The 16,902-nt window shown below is 35.8% G+C and overlaps 1 protein-coding gene across 2 annotated transcripts in view; it reads left to right on the forward strand.

The window, feature by feature from the left end:
• Positions 1-16,902, forward strand: part of LOC129257531 (gamma-tubulin complex component 6-like) — a 46,665-nt gene that overhangs the window by 20,026 nt on the left and 9,737 nt on the right. For both annotated transcript variants that reach the window (XM_064096724.1, XM_064096725.1), the window contains exons 12-23: positions 668-807; positions 3,847-3,996; positions 4,476-4,557; positions 5,261-5,349; positions 6,124-6,239; positions 6,952-8,978; positions 9,256-9,339; positions 10,134-10,302; positions 14,223-14,364; positions 15,586-15,742; positions 16,168-16,205; positions 16,672-16,804. In XM_064096724.1, coding sequence (XP_063952794.1) covers positions 668-807; positions 3,847-3,996; positions 4,476-4,557; positions 5,261-5,349; positions 6,124-6,239; positions 6,952-8,978; positions 9,256-9,339; positions 10,134-10,302; positions 14,223-14,364; positions 15,586-15,742; positions 16,168-16,205; positions 16,672-16,804 — 3,327 coding nt within the window. The remainder of the gene's footprint in view (positions 1-667; positions 808-3,846; positions 3,997-4,475; positions 4,558-5,260; positions 5,350-6,123; positions 6,240-6,951; positions 8,979-9,255; positions 9,340-10,133; positions 10,303-14,222; positions 14,365-15,585; positions 15,743-16,167; positions 16,206-16,671; positions 16,805-16,902) is intronic.

Here is a 16,902-nt window from a genome sequence, read left to right on the forward strand (position 1 = left end):
CACTATCACATTCAATTCTAGCCTTATTTTGGGTTATTATAGTTCAAATATAATCTATATGAATAGATAGAAAATCTAATTAGCCAAAAATGTTGAAAATTTCATCAAAGCAAGACATGAGATAGGAAAGATATTACATTAAAAATTTCGCTTGATTTCAAAATTCTGCTGTATGCTTGATATTAGTTATATTCAAATAAGAGTTATTGACACAGCACACTCACTCTCTCATTTTGTATTTCATTCATGAGATATGAAATTTTTTTGGGTTGAAATTAATGACGGCGAAGCTCATAATTGAACAATGATAATTTTACAGAAATGTTATTCCAAAAGTTTATGGAGCAAACTATTCTTACATTTGATGAATAATGTATATCTTTTCTCATTTCATAAAATGAAATACAGGGTACAAAATAAATAGTTATTGTCTGCAGGCCTGATTATCTGACATTGTTGGCTTCATCATTTGCATATTGCTTCTGTTGTTCATATAACTTTTTTTTTTAAAGCAAAATTTTAGAATATAATTTTCTAACTTTCTGTCTTAATTTTGACTAAACTTTCAGTCTTTTCCAAGATCGACTTTTCTCTCTTTGTTCAAATCACTTTAATGTTGGACGTAGACTTGGCCTTTAAGATTTCACTATGATTGTGTTTTTGACAGATAAGCATTACTGGACCCATGGATATGGCTTGCTTACTGGAGAGAATAAGAGTGCTGTACCGTTGTTCCTTCAAGAGTTATCGAGTGAGATGTATGTCTGTGGCAAAACAATCAACCTACTTAAACTTTGTGCACCTGAGGTGAGCAATTCTTAACCAAAGTAATTTTTTTTAAGAGATATCAGTCAGACTGCAGGTCCCAAAAAAGTGGCTTCTTTCATCCAAGTGATATTCATGACTTGAGATGTTTTGCATATTTAATGAGCTTGATGCGGACCAAAACACCTCTTTTCATTCGGTCATTGCTGCTCTAATTATGCATCGAATTTCATGAATTTGGTACCATTGTAAAGAAGAAGAATCATTCTTTCAGGTCATGTGTTTGGATTTATTCAAAGATTTTGTAATATAGGTTAAAATTTTGATCTAAAATATGCAACAAAATAAATATTTTCACCTGACAAAAGCTGCTATTTTCACACTTTATTTTTGTTTGAGCCCAAATGATTTTTATATTATGATAAAGCTGAATATGTATGCTTTCAAATGATATAGGTTTCAAAATAAGAATTGGTTTAATCGGGTCAAGATCACACTTTTCATTTGCCAAGTACATAAAGCAGCTTGAAAACAAGTATACTGCACTCTGATTGGTAAAAAAGACCACACAATGGCAAATTCCAATGGTTCAAGTGCCTGGGTTCGTGAGAAGGTCACACTTCCCATGTGGTAATCTCATCAAATACCCCGCGCCTGTTGTTCTGTGAACCTTATCCAGCCAATCAGAACTCTGGATTTCATGCAAGTACAAAATTTCAGAAATCTCGTCTTGTACCTTGGTGGGAAAAGTGTGATCTTGACCCGATTAAAAGGTGCCGCATATCAAGAGTGGCATTGTGAGAAAGTACAGAAGTTCAGCTTTATGGTGATATAGATATCATTGAGGCTCAAAATAAAAAGTTTTGCACAATTTGCAAAAGAAAACAGAGGAAGAAAATTCAGTTTTGAGGCACAATTTCAGGCCAGAAATTTACTTATTTAACAAAATATTGTATACAAAATAAATGACCAATATGAAAGAGTAACTTTTACTCTATCTGATGGTGCAATAATATTTCATTTAACTTGAGGTTAAAACAGGTAAATTCTTAGAGAAAGAAAATCTCACGAATCACGAGATTTTGCAAGGAAGAGGATTCAGCCACGAGATGATTTGGATGAATCTGGCCTTTTTGCTCATTAGCATAGGGACCTGCAGTCTGACTGATATATTTCAATAGATATCAGATGGCAAACCATGTTCATTCTTGTATTTGTCTGGAATTGGTCGATTTTTATTTTTGTCTGAGTGATTGTGATTCCTTTTTTAAAACTGTTTCTTTTCCTTTGTATGGATGGTGCTTACTTTTAATTTCTCATTAAGGGTTCAATATTTTTTGTAAAATTATTTGTGTAAACTTTGATTAATTAATTTTCCTATTATTCCATGCTCCCTTTAATATTTTTTTGTCTGAGGGGGTCCCCTCTTTATTCAGCATCTGCCCTCCATATTTTCTTGGGCATTCCCCACTACACTGGCTTGATTCTGTCTTTAGGTGTAACTAAATCTATGTCAAACTGTGTGCAAATAATGAATATTAAGGAGAATTAGACTGTGGGAACAAGTTAGTTTGTGTGAAAAGAAAAAAATCAAACAAACAAATCAATGAAAGTTTGAGAAAAAAATGAACAAATAAGGGAGGAAAGTGAGGAGCATTTGAATGTTTAGATCACAAATAATGTGGACATCCTTCCTTGGCAATGTGACCAATGTATGTAATGTCTTACTTGTAAAACTCCCCAATTTTCTACATATTTTACTAAAATTGTCATGTTAATCAAGTCTTGCCCATCTATCTTGTTTTTGTCTCACCTGCATAGCAGAGTGAGACTATAGGCGCCGCTTTTCCGACGGCGGCGGCGGCGTCAACACCAAATCTTAACCTGAGGTTAAGTTTTTGAAATGACAGCATAACTTAGAAAGTATATGGACCTAGTTCATGAAACTTGGCCATAAGGTTAATCAAGTATTACTGAACATCCTGCCTGAGTTTCATGTCACATGACCAAGGTCAAAGGTCATTTAGGGTCAATGAACTTAGACCATGTTGGGGGAATCAACATCAAAATCTTAACCTAAGTTTAAGTTTTTGAAATGTCATCATAACTTAGAAAATATATGGACCTAGTTCATGAAACTTATACATAAGGTTAATCAAGTATCAATGAACTTTGGCCGAATTGGGGGTATCTGTTGAATTACCATCATAACTTTGAAAGTTTATGGATCTGATTCATGAAACTTGGACATAATAGTAATCAAGTATTACTGAACATCCTGTGCAAGTTTCAGGTCACATGATCAAGGTCAAAGGTCATTTAGGGTCAATGAACTTTGGCCAAATTGGGGTATTTGTTGAATTACAGCCATAAATTTGAAAGTGTGTTGGTCTAGTTCATAAAACTTGGACATAATAGTAATCAAGTATCACTGAACATCCTGTGCGAGTTTCAGGTCACATGATCAAGTTCAAAGGTCATGTAAGGTCAAAGAACTTTGGCCACGTTGGGGGTATTTGTTGAGTTGCCATCATATCTCTATAAGTGTATTGGTCTAGTTCATAAAACGTGGAAATAAGAGTAACCAAGTATCACTGAACATCTTGTGCGAGTTATAGTAGTTTTCAAAATCAGCACTGCTGCTATATTGAATCGCGTGATGCAGGTGAGACGGCCAGAGGCATTCCACTTGTTTGTTTTTTCATGGGAGAACGTATCATAGAAGTTTCATGAAATAAATGAAAAAAAGAAGTTTGTGCTGTCAGAAGATGAGCGAAAATTGATGTTTGGGGTGTATAGTGTACAAGGGGAGAGTTGTTGATGTGTGACATCAAATATCTTGGTCGTATTGCCAACAGGAGGATCTCCGAAGCATAGCAATTTAGAAATTCAAATGCTCATAACTTTCTTATTTTTGTCCAATTGTTCTCAAACTTTCATTGATCGTATTCTTCAATTTTTCTGTTTTCATACAAGCTAACTTGTTCCAAGGGTTTTCCTCTCCTTTCAAAAGCATACATGTATATCTTTATGTTACATTGTATAGCTGTTTTCTGACTATCTCTACTTTGTCACGACCAGCACTTCATCTGCAACCCCACCGTGGACCCGCCTTGTGTAGGTCTGACCTTCTCGACAGAGGAACTAGACCAGGTGACAAGTAGGACCAAGACCTATGTCAAGCACATGGAGGTTTTGGCCGGTCAGCTTACTGTATCAAGGAGAGAAAAGGTAAATGGAACGAAAATAGTTACTCTAAATATGGATAGGTTGGGGAAGGGGTTCTTACAAGGTTTCCTTACTAGGGAAGTAGGGACCCTGATGTTATTTTTGTTTTAATAGAAAGTAGTAAAACCAAAGAAATGCATTCTTGGAAGTTTGACTAAATATTTTCTATATCTTAACAATTTTATTTCCAAAAAAATAATTTCTATGATGGATCCATGGGCGGGGGGTGGGGGGTCATTACAAGGTTTATCAGATCATAACAATATAAATGAAAGTGCATGCAAATATATACACATTTATACAAATAAAAGACTGCAAAGAGGGTACAGAATAGCGAACAATTCTTTTTAACGAAAAAAAAAAGGAAATGGGTAATGCATAGTTAATTACAATTCGAAATGAAAAAAGTGAAACTAAAATAAAGCATATCGGTTAGAAATATGTGCAAGTTTACAATTATATTTCATATTGTTCATGAATAGGAGAGGAGAGAAGAAAAAGCCAGGATTGAGCTACTCGCAGTAGCCAGACGTACAGCGGCAGAAGAACAACAAAAGCACAATGGTAAGTAGTATTGTTATGTATGATGCCAAGTCTGAATCAGAGGAGCGTTGCATCAGCATTTTTGGCCGACAAATTTTCAGATGTGACAACTTACCTTGATTTTGATTGGCTGAGAAGCACTATTGCTATGGTAACTGTCAAATAATACGGGACTTGTGTGATAAAACGTCCGACAATTCCTTTTATGAAACGCTCCCCTGATATCTGGTATGAATATGATTGTTTGCTCCTTAGAATTGGGCTTTCTTAAAACACTATAGAACATCACTATTACTTCGAGCCTCATACGAAAGTAGGGTTGTTTTATTTCTCAGTCGATAATGCATTCTTTGATATAGATCATTAGTCAATTATCTGGATCCCAGAATTTAATTAGGAAGACTATTACAGCATATGTAGAGGTATGTGGGGGATTCTTTGACACCATGAACTTTAAAGGCAACCAGTGAGAAAAATGTTATAGTATTAAAACCATCATGGGCTACGTTTATTTTTAATTGGAATGAAAATAAACTACGAGGGCCAATTGGCCACTATAAGAGTGCATTACATAATACCAGGATATGTCTCACATAATCATTTAAAGCAAATAATGAATTAGTTTTTGTCAAAATGTATTTTTAGAGAAATAATGAAAGAATACCTGGGCATGTCAATTCATAGCTAACAATGAGTTATTTTTTGTCAAAATTTATATTTACAGAAATAATGAAAGAGAGACGTCAAGCTATTGGTGCCAAGAAGAGAAAGGAACTGAATGATTTGAAAGAACAAATGCAGAAAGACTTGTTGGTAAGTAACAACTATCATTTATTGATTGATGTATGTATTGCAAGGATTTTATGATTGATGCCTGAAGATTAATAATAATAAGTGACATTTATGTAGAGCTTAAATACAGATGTCTCGAAGTGCTGCATACTATTACCCTGGCTTTAGCGCAGCTATCCTGACCAGACGCTCGAGCATTCAAGGAATTCCTCCTACCAGGTACCCATTTCCTACACCTGGGTGGAGAGTGGCAAATGTAGATAAACGCCTTGCCAAGGGACGCGAGTGCTGTGGTGGGAACCTTGTGGTTCAAACTCTGGAGACTTATCCACTCAGCCAAAACACCTCCCCATGATTGCATTGGTGTTCTAGAATATTTGAAATTTGAAGATTTTACTGAAAAGATTGTTGGATTATTTGCTATAGAATACTTAAGATATCTTGTGACTGCAGTCCCACATGACCAGTAATAGGTTTGTATTGTTGGTGTTATGATACTTGCAATTTATATTTCAGCCAGTTATCATCCATGGGAAAGTGTGCTTTGGAATTATTACCACAAAATATGCAGTTTTATTCAGTATTATCATCCTGTGGTATATTAATTGAATTTATGAGATTATGTATAAATATACAATGACAAAAAAAATCCCAATGGAATCTAGATGGTGAATTCTCATTTCTGGGGGTTGAAGTAAATATCAATAATTGAATTACAAAAGAAGAAGACTTTGGGGATATCAAGATTAGTCTCTTCTGATGAAATATATTTTATTATTGCGTTTTACTATGCAGAGGCGCGGCCAGGAGCTTGAAGATGAGAAAGAAGAAGATAGGGAAAGGATGGAAGAAGTAGCAAGAAGACAACTGGCCATAGAAGAAGCTGAAAGTGAACTAGAAAAACAAGCAAGGTAAGGACCCCCTTATGTACCCCCTACGAAATCCAGCATTTGCTGATGGGGTGTTGCATCTTAAGAGTGGTAAATGAATAAATAAGTGAATAAACAAATAAAAATATATAAAAAATCAGAATATATATTTGCATGCTCAGGGGCTTGTTTCAAGTAGATGGTACTTTAATGATAACTACCGTGGTTACAGGGCTTGGCAGCAAATCAAAATCTTTCAAAGCTACTATGATGTAATGTCTTTATGAAACAGGGGCCAGTGCATTAGGCTTATCACATAACACATTGGACAAACAATCCTAGAATTAAAGCTTGTAAGAGCTCAGTGTTATTACTTTGTTGTATGAGTTGCATTTTTTTATTGTGGGGGGGGGGGGGTTACTTTGTTACTTTGGTTCTTTCCTTCTTTGTGTTCTGTTTATTTCTTATTCTTTCCCATTTTCCTCCTCCATAAATTAGATTTCCCCTTTATTCCTCATTTTTTTGGCAAATCTCTTCCTCCTGTGTTCGTTCTATTTTATGATTGATCCAATGTTTATTTTCATTTCCATATTTTTATTCATTCTGTGAACATGCTTCATGTAAATGTTTTCATCAAAATAAATGAAATATTTAAAAATTACTATTTTCAAACAATAGATAAATAATGTTGGAATATGGAACAATGGAATATAAAACCAAGTAATTGCACAATGTTATGTCATATCTCTTGCAGGGAAGAAGTAATCCAGTTCTATTCAGAGCTGGCCAAGGAGGCCACCATGAGGGAGCAGAGGGCTCTCTGGAGGATACGAAGGAGACAACTAGATCAGCAAAGAATAGAGTTCTTACAGAATGACAAAGAGGCTGTGAAAAAGGCACTCAACGCTCCACCAGCTCCTCCATCTTTGGCAGTGGCCGGGACAGATATTGCTGAATCTTCTGATGCTAGAGAGTCTGCTGTGAGATTTGTGGATGCTGTTCCAAGGGCAGCAGCAACAGCAGTTGACGTCGAGATCAAGCCAACAGTGATATCCTCAGCTGAAAAAAGAACTGCAGAAGGAACAGCTCCCTCTGAAGGAGATGCCACCAAGATGGATAGTGCAACTGAAGCAGATGCTCCTAGTAAAGTCCCTGATGATGGAACTGCAGGAGCTACAGAAGTGCAAGAAGTGTTGATTGACTTTACAGATGAGTCGGAGCAACGTGATACTGAGGTTCAAGAAGTTTCAATGGATTTTGGAAAGGAATCCGAACAACAAGCTTGTGACATTGATAAGGATCACGGTGATGAACTAGAGGTGGGCGAAGAAGAGAATGAGGACATTGAGCCAGTTCTTGCATTAATAAGGGGAGGTCAGGGTGGAATGGATAATGGTGGATCTGCAAGGGTGGCATCCAAGGAGACCGGAAAGCAAAAGGCAAGTCGAGGAATCTCCATCAGTGAATTTTTACCTAAAGATCAACTTGATGGAGATGATGCCATACAGGATTTAGATGAAGAACAAGCAAAGGATACCACAATGGATGATGTTCTATTGGAGATTGGTTCTTCTTTGCCCAGTCAAGGGGCTGCTGTACAGGAAGAAACAGCTTCAGGTAATGTAGGAGCTAGTAGTATTCTTGATGATATCATTGGCAAGAACACGAGGCAAAGTGCAAGTGATGATGCAGATGAAAGAATTGTAGGATTACCACATAGGACACACGAACACGGTCATCCTTCTGCAACCTCATTAGATGAGGACATTTCTGCGCTAGGACAGCAATGGAGACATGATCATGGGCATGCCTCTGACTCCAATTTAAGAGTCGGACAGGACAGTGTAGGTGGTCCTACAGAGGAAGATGCCTCCATACCAGGTCTTCCACAGAGACCACATCAGCATGGCCATGCAACTGATTCTACAATCCAAAATCTAGGGGTAATTCAGGAGAGTGCAACCGAAGAGTCTGGTAGATTAGTTGGGGTACCACACCGGTCCCATGTTCACGGGCATGTGTCTGAATCCATGAAAGATCATGAAAGTGGAGCTGATCTTAAGTATGGTACAACTGAGAAGCTTCCGCAGAGGTCACATTTGCATGGCCATCCATCTGAGTCTTCCATACAAGGTGCAGGATGTGCAGAAGGGGAGCATCCATCAGGAAGTGCTCCTGTCAAGAGCGTCCATGGACACATCTCAGACTCCACCCTAGGCCAAGGCAGTGACAAAGAACAGCTTGGTGAGGACAAGAATAAGATTGTAGGACTTCCTCAGAGGTCACACCTCCATGGTCATGCTTCGGATTCAGCTATGCAGGGTATCATTTCAGGTGCAGAATCAGAAACAGTGGTGCCATCTTCTAGAAGTAGTCAAGGAACTGTTGAGGGTGAGCGTACATCTGATTTAGGGTATGACACTCAGCAATCTCAAGTATTTCCTTCTTTGTCCTCGTCCTCAGTCATCACTGGACTACCAGGAGTACCTCACAGACGTCCCTTAGCCCCTCAGAGAACAGAACCAGAGACTGAAGAATCAACACTGCCCCTTCCAAATATCCCACATCGGTCTCATGTACACGGTCATGCATCGGACTCGTCACTTGGAAACCTGATGTACCCCTCTGCGGTTGGGCCAAGTGGTGTAGGAGAAGGACGCCTAAGTCTCCTGAAGGATGGGAGAGTGGTATTCAGTGTCCTGAAGCATGGCCACCCATCAGATTCAACAGCCCAGAAGCTTATGTATCCTCAACAAGAAACCCGTCCTGAAATCGAGGAAGGTGAGTATTCACTGTAACATCTCTGTGAAACACCCTTACTCCCTGTAATCTGTAAGTTTTCCTATTATATAAATCAAAACAGATTTGAAATTCAGATCCATATGTATTATAGAATCCAGATTTGTAAAAAAAATGAATAAATAATGTTGATATGATGAATGTTATTGATCTCTCTTATTTTTATTGTTATTTCTTTCTTGTTGGGGGTGGTCTTATCAAGCTGGGTTCAGACCTCAGACTTGATTCTGTGATATTACTTATGAATTTTATTTTGCAGAGATTGTTGAAGGCATTGAATTGCCTGTCACCGTTTGGGCAGATGAAGGCAGAGAAGTGACCGAGTTCGATTTCAATATGTTTGGTAAGTTATTTCAGGGTTCTCCAATTTGGAATAGTGCCAATGTTAATTTTAGCATTATGTTTGATTTCTTCATTATTGCAGTTGATTATTCATTAAAAGAAAATAATTATTGAGATATCTTTGTAAAGAAAGTATAACAATGCATTATATGACACTGCTATTTTCTTATCTTTTTTGGAGCCAATATGTGAAGCTGTAAGATGTTTGCAAAGTAAATGCCATATATATGGTGGCAGCCATTTCTTAGATTTGGACTACAAAAAATCCTTAACGATGTTTATTTTTTTCATACAACTCTATATATTTTTCACCAAAATTTAATCAAAATTCTAGTATTCACTTGTGAATTACATGAATATTGTATAATTACGAATATTATAGCACCTTATAGACCACACATTGAAATAAATATTTACTATCAAATCTCTGTTCATGAGATAATGTGGAAGAATATTGTACCTGCATGCACTATCAATTTTTGTTCGTAGCATGGTGCCATACCTACACAATGAATTTTGAATCCATTTTCATCCTTTGTATTTGATCCATTTTGAAAATGTTTTTTTTATTTTGGAGTGTGTTCAGACCTCCTTAATAACCTGTCTGAATTTGGAGGAAAGAATCTGACATTTTACAGTTCAGAGCTCTTTTTTCAAGAATTTCCTATTTTTTATAGTTTTAATACGCACTCACCCTCCCCTCTTATTGAAAACATGTTTTCAAGGTGTATATGGATCTGCATTACAGTAATCAGTCATAAAGGGGAATTTATCATTCTTTTCAATACTTTTCAGAGGGTCTTCCTAACACAGACTTGCTGAGTCGCACTGGCTTTGAACCTCTTCAGTCAGAGATCGGTGACTACGGTGTCCTTGCATCACAGAGCGAAGATATAGAAGCTACAGATCTTCTTCCTCTACCAATCATCATTAAACGATCCATCACTGCACCTCTTAGAGCTCAGTAAGAAGTCCAGTGTTGATTTTTATTAAGTGATCTCCTTTTCATTACATTGTCGAAAACCTTGTATCTCAAAAAGAACATTTTGTTTAGGAAAGTTCAGAGAAAAACTCTATGTAAAGAGTTATGACATATTAAAGTGACAACCTTCTGTATGCTCAAAAGCTTGCTTCCACTATATGTAATTACAATCCTAATCAAACTAGTTGAATATGTAAGAATGTCTTCTGTTTTATTTATGTTTATGTTTATTTCCAGGAACACATGACATATAATAACATGACAGCATATCATGAACGGAACTTGAAAATACACATAAACCAACATAAACAACAACCACTGCCTGTTTCAAGGCTCTCCTCTTTGGTTGTTATGAAATGGAATTGGCAGCACAGCATATACACTTCGAGAGTAAAAAGAGAAAGAATATGGAAAGACATGCCTAACAGCGTTTACCATAAGGCCATTAGATAAATTACAACATCGACATGCATCAATAATTAGAGAATATTACATAATGCATTAAAAAAAACAGCCTAACAGTTACATCAAGACACAAATCAGAAGCATATCATAGGAGTGTATCCCAGAAAGGAGGGAACATAGACAAACATGTAAACTTCAAACAATTAGTTCTTGCAAATTATGAATGAAAGTTATCAAATGTGTCCCAAAAGTAGGTTTTATAATAGTAGAAGAAATGTCATATAGACAATTTAAACTCTTACAACAAATTAAACAGATAGATAAATCATATTATATAGAGGTGGCAAATCTAAAACAAGTAAATGCTCATGTTATGAAGGAGAATTTGCTCTTTCAAAAGAAAAACAAAGATGAGTGAAGTGTCTTTGTACTGCTTCAATTCACTGAATGTGATTCTTTTTGTAGTGTAACCAAACAGGAATACTATACTGGGGTATTTCAAAATTGGACTGCAGAGTGAACAAAAAAGTTTCTCTAGAACTTCTGTATTTCTAGAAACAGCAACTTGATTTATAATTCCACTTAATCTTGAATTATGGAGCTTCAAGCATCTTTTTCTTGAATTCTGGAGCTAAAATCGTGTACTTGTGTCTCATCAATTTTGTAGAAGACCTCCATTCTCAACCTTTCTTCTGGGTCTGTGTGCGACTCATCTCTTGAATCGTCTGGCATTTGCTTTTGTTTCCAAGTTCGTTTTGCAACAAATCCAGTATGGAAATCCTCCTTGTTGTCTGGCAATAGCAACTGCTGCATCTATCATTCCTCCATTGTTTTACTGACGTCACTTTTGCTGCACCAATTATATATCAACAAATAAGGTTATACAAATATCTTTTGTGGAAGGATGATAAAAGGACATAAATGGCTTGGAGGAAATGATCCTCACAAACATACTATTAACAAAAACTAAATTAATCTTAGGATACATTAACATGGAATTTTGATTACAATGTACAAATATACAGAATATATAAGAAAAATAAGGAGGGGAATATAGAAAATTGAAAAATGACTTTCATGGATCATTACATTTGATGAAATAGATGGATATTCATACCGACCAAAATAGTAATCCATACCTCTGCCTGACCAGATACTCAAGCTTTCTGAATACTTCTAGTATTCCCTTTGCCGGAAATGTAAACTGAACTGCTGTTACTGCACACTATTTACAATACCACATGGTATTCGTTCAGGTCTGCAAAGAGGTTATTCGCAAGTTTAGGTTCTTTTGCGCATCTTCATATGCCACTAGGTGCGGATGGCTGTCTGTAATGAATGTGTAAAGTTTATGGATTGTTCGAAAAATGTCTCAGCTTCTATGCAGTCATCACATGAGTATGCCAATATCAAGTTCAAATTATGTGCGGTTATACAGACAAATTTAGTTCCTTTGCTTGTTCCTGTAAACTCTTCCAGACTCGTTGCTTGCCCCATCATACGACTGGGATCGAATCCATCTGATGTCTAAGTCCATGGCATTCTAACGGTTTTGTAAGTTCTTAAAACAAAGAAGCAGAGACACTTGCCTTCATCTCTGTGAGCTGTATAATTTTTTCAATCTTTCAATGATATTCATTTCCATAACTTCACAAAACATAAGTAATCATTATACATTCAGAAAGAACATTCAGAATACATTCAGAAAGAACACAAAAAACCAAACAAATAGACAAATAAGAATAGCATATACACATGATAATTCCTTCATTAAAAAAATTCTATGAATGGATGGTTACGATAAAGACACAACATTTTGAATTTTATGTTGTCCAGTATATTATATCAATGATGTATGTAAAAGTTCCCAATTCCTTTCGAATTTAAATAGCTAAAACAATAAACTTCTTGAGTGAGTGAGTGATGAAATCGATCTAGATTTTGAGTTACTGACATAAAGCTTGTTTCACTGCACAGTGGCTATTTGCTTGGCTTAAACTCTGTCATACATTGATAATTACTTGATCAACTCTAGAAAATTGCCCTCGTTTGCTGGTACTGTGGCCATACTACTAAATCTAATTTCTCATTTGGCCGTGAAACTTGGGTTTCTGTGTCATCAAAAAGAGTGTCACATCCAACAGGCGATACAGAACTTTGCTTCTCATAGACAAGTACCGGTATTTGCTCTTGTTTTAGAGCCGTGGCAAGTTTCAGGTGTCTATCTGTTGTAACCAGTTGTCTGACAGCTTCCGAATGGATTTCATACTTTTTGCTGGCTCTAAACTATTATATATTATAGCTCTTTCCACTTGAAAATTCTGTGATTCAGATCTGCAAGTACCACATGGCTAACAACATGAGCATTTCTTTGTTGATGAATACACAAGTCGTTTCCTGTATGGTTTAAACCATTCTTCATATCCCTTTTTACCAAAGTCGATAAAAAATGCCTTGGATTCCTTGCCCCCGTCATGTAGAAAGTTGAAATCCCCTTTTATACTGGCCTGACACTTGCCGTTTTTGAGAATTTGACGGATAAGTTCTGGGGTGGCAAGTTTGTTGAGAAAAAGTACTTGTTCTGTTGAATATGCGTGTGTGATCAAGAAAAGTTGACGTGAACTAGTGCAATGGTTCGCTTTCATCATCTGTCTCCATGGATTGCTTCAGGTCCTTTTGATACCTCTGCCTGTTACGCAAAGATATTGTGATTCGTTTGGGATTGTGACAATATTTCCCTGTGGCATTTCTTACTTCAGTGAAAATGTAATCTTTAAGATATAACTCTATAGGAGGTAGGATATGTTATATTTACCCTTTAGATATCTGTATGATATATTTTCTTTACATTTGATATTATATATTATGCTATTACAAGCACAAATGTGTTTGTTTTTACTTTATTTATTCAAGGTTTATTTAATGCAAAAACATAGTTGCCCACAATCAGCAGAATGCTGATTTTAGCGAGGCTGTGAAATGGAATTTCAACAACTAGGATACAGAAAGTTATAAAAAGCAAAACATTCATACATAACCAAACAAAATATCTGATGACAAAAACCTATAAATGATTTTTAAAAACCTCAACATAAAAGAAAATATAGAAACATTAACAAAGAAAATAATTCATAGTAACAATAACATATAAGGACATAAATCACATCAACAAGAAAAGAAAATGTAAAACAAAATACTGTTTAGTAATTTGGGAAAGAAATAAATTTGTTTTGTTGTCATATAAAATAACAAATACAAACCATAATACATACAAAATACAACATGAAATGATAAAGGTCAAGGTTACAATACAGAAATAAATAGTAGGGATAAAAAAGTAAAACATATGGCTCGTAGTCCATATTTAGCTCCAATATTATGTTGCTGCTGGTCTTCCATGGAGCCAGTGAAGTAAAGTCATATTTTCAATTTTGTTGATCTGTATGCTAAAAAATTCAGTGTAACAATCAAACACTTTCATTTCATGATACTTTCAGAGTTTGGCTCGTGAACCAGAGTATTTTGGATTACTTCCTGGTAGACCTTCGCGTTGACAAGCACTTCACCGCTCTACGAAGATTCCTGTTTCTCCAGGATGGGGAATTTGGACAAGCTCTTTGTAATCAGATCTTTGACAAAGTAAGTCTGTGAAATTAGATTTGAGAGTTTAATTCCTGACAATTTGTTTAAGTAGCTGTAGTTGTGGAGCTGTATCGCATAAATATTTTGTAAGGTGACAATTGCTCCTGTGAGAATTGCTCCTCCACTAATTTCTATGAAGATATAGGGTTGTAATAGGGTGTTTGGGATCCTAATGATATGAAAATTAGGATTAGGGTTAGGTTTGGGGGAAGGGTTTATGTTTTGCGTATTGTATGGATTTTCAGTTGGAGCAATTGTCGCAGGAGCAAATGTAATGGAACCAAATTTTCAATAGATCAATTGTCATCACAGTTGATTAGCTAAAGGATTTATAGTTCTCTCGATTGTTTATTTTGCTCTGCTATACTTTGTGACATGCCAGATTGAAAATCAAGACTTTTTTTTTCAAAGTTGTCATTTACGATTACCACAGAAACAGTGACTCTCCAATAGTTAAAACCAAGGATGAAATGAAATAATTTATCTCTGTTCACAGCCTTCATGAAATGATCCCCTTGACCCCATCATACAAACAGTTGTGATAGATTGAAACCGACCTCAAAGAGCACTATTATTCTTATTCATCTATTTATATTAATCATTGTATAATATTAATATCATCATTGTTATCTGCATTATTATTTTTATTCAATTCCCTTCTAGCTCGCCCAACGTGTTCATCTTCAAGAGCTCCTATCCCCCCTCACACTCAACCAAATCTTATCAAGGGCTATCCAACTCTCTGCCATGATCACTGTCATATTTATTTACCTTTTTAAAATGAATATAATTGTTTTTATTTTATATGGTTTTTGTCTTAATTCCCTCCTAGCTCGCCCAGTGTGTTCATCTCCAGGAGCTACTATCCCCTCTCATCCTCAACCAAATTTTATCAAGGGCTATCCAACTCTCTGCCAGCTCAGACTCACAGCCTCATCATATTCACTCTCATCATATTTATTTATCTTTTAATATTAATATAATTGTTTTTATTGTATATGGTTTTTGTCTTAATTCCCTCCTAGCTCGCACAGTGTGTTCATCTCCAGGAGCTACTATCACCTCTCACACTCAACCAAATTTTATCAAGGGCTATCCAACTCTCTGCCAGCTCAGACTCACAGCCTCATCATATTCACTCTCATCATATTTATTTATCTTTTAATATTAATATAATTGTTTTTATTGTATATGGTTTTTGTCTTAATTCCCTCCTAGCTCGCACAGTGTGTTCATCTCCAGGAGCTACTTTCACCTCTCACACTCAACCAAATTTTATCAAGGGCTATCCAACTCTCTGCCAGCTCAGACTCAGAGCAAGCCGATAACCTCAGCTTCGCTCTTAAATGGCATCCATCTGTTTTCAAGCCGAACGGTAAGCCACAACTTTTATCCTTGTGAATTTAACCGCCCCCCCCCCCCTTTGGCACTTCATACTCCAACTTACTTTTGTAAAGTTATGCAGAGCTTTACAGAAAGCTTTGTAGAATACCCAACCCTTACCAGATGGTTTCTAAATACATCCTAGTGTAAAGGAGTGATAGATTTGATGATATAGTGTAGGAACTTTCTAGATTTATAAAAAAAGAGAGTTTAAGTCTTCATATCATCTAAGTGTTATTCATTTTGTTATTTTCAATAGTTTGGCTGTGTTATATCTTTTAGTGTATTGACTGTTTCAACAGATGGATTTCATACAGTATGTGATAAGTTAAATTGTTGGTTGTTTTCTGTTCATATACATGAGAAGTTTCATTAGAGTAACTGCTTACAGTTTGATTTTGATTTTTTTTTCTTCAGCTATTGATACTTTGGACTGTCTTGAATTGAGATATCATGTAAGTAATTATTTGTTTTATTATTTTGCTGTTCCATTTATAAAACTTATGTTCATCATATTTTCTGCCACAATTTTTTGTGCTCTTCTGAATGAGCAAACCAAGAAATGCTTAAAGATGCAAGAAGTTGTTTCATTAAATGTAATAACCCAATTTATTGTATTTTATAAACTTTTTTTTTTAATCTGCGTAGAGTGAAGGTGTTACCATGAATTGTCAGAAATTTAAATGTGTTCAGTAATTGAACATTAGTAATGTGTAATGTGGAAATAAGATCCTTTACTTAGGTATAAAATATTATTTTGAAATTTGTGGCCAAAATATTGATAGCATACATGTTTCCTTCACTTTCCATAAACAGAGTCTATTAAAGTTATTCACATCATTTTGAAAACGATTGCGCAGAATACAGCCATGATCCTTAATTAATGCCAATTTGACTGTTGCCAATTTCATTTGTTCACAGGTCGAGTGGCCCAACAACATAGTGATCACAGACACCTGCCTCTCCAAATACAACAAAGTTTTCTCGTTCCTGCTCCAGCTCAAGAGAACAGGATGGGTGCTCCGGGATATCCATCATCAACTTAAGATCAGTGGTAAGAAAATTCAAAGGCAATTCCACATGAGAAAAATTATGAAATCACTTTATATTATGAAACAATAAAGATGAATACCAGTTGTGGTAACCATTTCA

The sequence above is a fragment of the Lytechinus pictus genome, chromosome 3, assembly GCF_037042905.1.
Source record: "Lytechinus pictus isolate F3 Inbred chromosome 3, Lp3.0, whole genome shotgun sequence".
Classification (NCBI taxonomy): domain Eukaryota; kingdom Metazoa; phylum Echinodermata; class Echinoidea; order Temnopleuroida; family Toxopneustidae; genus Lytechinus; species Lytechinus pictus.